The sequence below is a fragment of the Nicotiana attenuata genome, unplaced genomic scaffold (genome assembly GCF_001879085.1).
Source record: "Nicotiana attenuata strain UT unplaced genomic scaffold, NIATTr2, whole genome shotgun sequence".
Classification (NCBI taxonomy): Eukaryota; Viridiplantae; Streptophyta; class Magnoliopsida; order Solanales; family Solanaceae; genus Nicotiana; species Nicotiana attenuata.
Genome location: NW_017674086.1, coordinates 80,170 through 84,139, shown reverse-complemented (window position 1 = coordinate 84,139; position 3,970 = coordinate 80,170). Strand labels below are relative to the sequence as shown.

General features: G+C 35.4%; 1 protein-coding gene across 4 annotated transcripts in view; it reads right to left on the bottom strand.

The window, feature by feature from the left end:
• Positions 1-605: 605 nt before the first annotated feature.
• LOC109217979 (homeobox-leucine zipper protein MERISTEM L1-like) overlaps positions 606-3,970 on the bottom strand; it is a 6,850-nt gene continuing 3,485 nt past the window's right edge. For all 4 annotated transcript variants that reach the window (XM_019382288.1, XM_019382286.1, XM_019382289.1 and 1 more), the window contains 6 exons: positions 3,188-3,391; positions 2,937-3,105; positions 2,410-2,681; positions 2,130-2,225; positions 1,490-1,876; positions 606-904 (listed from right to left, as the gene is read on the bottom strand). In XM_019382288.1, coding sequence (XP_019237833.1) covers positions 1,502-1,876; positions 2,130-2,225; positions 2,410-2,681; positions 2,937-3,105; positions 3,188-3,391 — 1,116 coding nt within the window. In that variant the 3' untranslated portion in view covers positions 606-904; positions 1,490-1,501. The remainder of the gene's footprint in view (positions 905-1,489; positions 1,877-2,129; positions 2,226-2,409; positions 2,682-2,936; positions 3,106-3,187; positions 3,392-3,970) is intronic.

Sequence of the window (3,970 nt, the reverse complement as noted above, 5' to 3'; positions counted from 1 at the left end):
AGTGTAGATACGTAAAAATCCCATTGTTTAATGAGTTTGTAAATGCTGACTATTTTTTTAATTATTAGTCCGAAAACTGATTAGCCCATGCTATTTTCACCTCATATTGAGCCATTAACTATGAGTTCGGAATATATTGGGCGGGACTCGGGAGCTTGCAGTCGAATCCGCTATAATGTAGAACTCCTCCATAAGGGGAATCACCTAAATATGATCCCATTGCAATAAGAATATGTACTGATTCAAGAAAATAGAAAATACGAACAAAGTATCAATTGCTAATAATTAGTGTAGACAAGTTACATTCGCTAATAATCAAACGCATTTCTTCATATATTTTTTTTTTCAAACTCATTTCTTCATTTGAAATCAAGAACAGTTTTTTAAAATTCACAAAATATGAGAAAATTCTTCAAGAGCAGAGACTTCCGAAATCAACATAATGTGTGATCGAAAAAAGGGCAGCCCCATGCAAAAAAAAGCATCTCGCACGCACTTACACAGGGTTCGGGGAAGGGTCAATGGTGTGACGTAGACAGCCTACTGTAAAACAATTTAGATGATTTTAAAAATAGAAATCTTTGATGTACTTCTAGAGTTCGAAATATTTAGCAAATACTTCCGATTTTGAAGCCTCTTCATGAAATAAAAGTGCAACACAAAAGACTTGATTTGGCTGATGGGAGTTTGATGTAAAAAGGAGAAGGATTGTTTACATCAAAGTTAAATTCATTAATGGTGAAGTCAATACCCGAACCTATTCTACACTTGCTTGTTTTTCTCGCTTACAAATTCCACACAGCAAGTATTTTTCGAGGTGCGTTCTTGACTCCTTCCCTTTTCCTCACTAGAAATATGAATTGTTAATTCATCCTTCTTTTCCTTTTCTTCCTCTTGAATTTAACTGCAATTTCCAATAAAATGGTTAGTTTGAGCCTAATGAGCTACCAATGCAAAGAAATAGTGTCCCAAAATTTGGGACGCAGGGAGTAATAAAATACTTGATAAAGAACACCATAACATACGGGCAAAGTCTAAACCAAAATTTAAAGACATTAAGTTCAGATCTAGTAATTGTGTGATTTTAAGAACATTTTACATGTACGTGTGTAATTCGAGTCAAAATCAATGTATTCAATTGAACTCGATGCATACATGTTCCCTTGGGTTTTTGTCGATATTGGAAAATCTTACATCAAGCTTACATTGATAGTTGAAAAAAAAAATAAAAAGTTATATATCAGGTGTGTAGATACTATTAATAGTGTACGGCCTTTTAGGACAGTCCGAGCTTGTTAAGAGTGTCTTTAAGCCGGGCTTATCCCATCAGTTTATTTACAACATTTTAGAGTTGTTTTTTTAACCACATCTAGAAAATCTTTTTGTGAACACTTAACAAAAAAAAGAAAAGCTTTGTTTTGCACAAATTTGGCCAAATAAATTGTCCAAACTCGTATATGATGCATCTTAACTGATAACATAGTCTTACCTCAGATTAGCATTATGCGCTTTCGCATACTATAGAAGCTTTGATCCTTTCAACAGTGCACTTGATGAGACTATTAACAGTTGCAACTGATCCAAGCGATAGTTTCGCAGTTGGGACTGAATCAACTAGTATCTGAAATGCAACAGTGAGTAACGAACCACCCGCAGCATTAGTCTCAGGATTAATTCCAACTCCATGAGTTGTAGTAGAACCATCAGGGAGTATTGCAAAACCAGAAGGCAAAAGAGCCACATAATCAGGATCACCACCACTTAACACCACATTCATTGCTGCTATATCAACCGGCGCGTAAATAACGTACGAGCCGGTTGAATCAGTGCAACTCTCCTGGAGTATCAGCATATTATTCTGGCTTGAGTTTCCACTCTACAAAAAGAAATCAAAATTAACGATTTCATTAGCATTTCTTGTTTATGGTTTGCATATATTCTGAAATTTTTGATAGTCATCTCGTTAATAAAAGAAAAGTGTAACTAATTGGATCCCGCTGCCCGACAAGAAATTTCTGAGAAATCCCACATAGTGGGGTCTGGGAAGGGTAGGTGTACACAGACTTTATCCCTACCTTGTGGGGACAGAGAGGCATATATATATATATATAGAAAGAGAGGGTACTTACATTAACACGCAGTAGAGATACGCTGTTGCCAGAATCACGACCATTTGCAATATGTGCCATTTCTTGAACTAGGCCACCATTTGAAAGAATATCCCACTGCACACATTTTAGGAATCGTAGTAGCTCAGTTGGTTAGTTACCAGAATTTTCACATCGTTGGTGAGGGTTCGCTTCCTCACCGTATGATTCCCTCCCCTTTTCCCTTCGCCTACCCCTATATATAATAAAAAAATGAAAATGAAGTGTATGTATGCAAATAAATTTCTTCATCAATATTTACCTCATTTCTTGAATTCTCATTGCGAAGAAAGTCAAAAACTCTCTTAGTAGGAACTGGCAACCAAAATGAAGTAGCTGCACTCAGTACAATACCAGGAGGTCTTCCTGGATCATCTATACTCTTCCTTGTCATCACTCTCACATCATCAGCACCACTTCCAGATAATGTTGTCCATGTGTGAGCCGTTGATGCACCAACGCCCGCGCAAAAGCTCATCACCATTCTCTCAGCAAGTTTTAACATACTTTTTCTACCTTCTGGACTTGTAATAACTGCAGATAATTAAAGAAGAGAAATTATGATTTCAAGAAAATTTAATCTCAAACTACTCCCTCAGTCCAATTTTATATAGGAATTAGTTACACAAATAGCCGGCCAGAATTAATTTTTACTTTTTCTAGCCGGTATACATAGATTATACATCGATTATACAATTTGTAGTAGTGCCACATAAAGTAGAACAACAGGAGTATAACAATTTTCTCACAAAAAGATGAAAAACTTAAAAGACTTGTAATTATGCGTACCATCTCCAGTTGGGATGTTATTGGCCATTACACTTGCAAGTCGTTCACATTGTCTATCTAATGTTGCTACCCATCTTTTAGCACCAAATGCCAGGCCTGAATTCACGAGAGGTCTATAAATACTATTGACAGCTCTATCGTCCACCTCAACATGTTCGATCCACGTTACCTGTTATAACCGATTAAATTAGATTTAAATATATTGTAGTACAATGTATGGTGTGAGTATAAAATTTTAGGAGTGGAGTTACCTTGGAGTAACCATTTGGTAATTCTTGAATTAGACAACCAGATGGCCTTCTTCTACAACGTGACACTATTGAAGTAGGGCGCAAATTGTCTAAGGAAACATCAACCACTGCCCAAGTCCCATCAGCATGTTGTTTACAATATCTTACGAAATAGTTTTCACGAGTTGGTACAAGGGGTGAGGGGACTTGGAACTCAGCTGTCATCTAAAAGTGAAAAGTAACATGCATTAGAAAGTACTGCAAGTCGATTCAGACACCACGATTATTAAAAAAAAAAATACTCCGGGCCATGATACTCTAATATAGAATAAGAATTTCTCATCTTAGGAATTTCAAATTTAGGTCATGACACTGTAATTAGTTCTACCTGTACACATTGGGTGAGTTAGATAGGATATATAAATTAACGGGTCATTTTGAGAGTAGCCTATTTAAAAGGGTGGGCAAAATCGAGTTGCACATGTAGATCAAATTGACTCATAAAAGAACTCATCAAAATATAGAAAAATTAATTTTTTGAGTTTAAAATAAATAAAAGAAAAGGTATTTAATAGTTTGACTTTGTAATTAAGTAAATTACTCCTATAAAAGAACAAATAAATAAATAAATAACATTGATCGCGGATTGAATTATGACCGATTGCTTAGCTTAAATTAACATCACACCTTGAATTAACCAAATACTTGACGGGTTATTATCCAACTCCGTTTATTATTTTGATCCGATCAAATATTATCCAACCAACTCATATGACACATCATCTAAATCCCTAATAACAAATA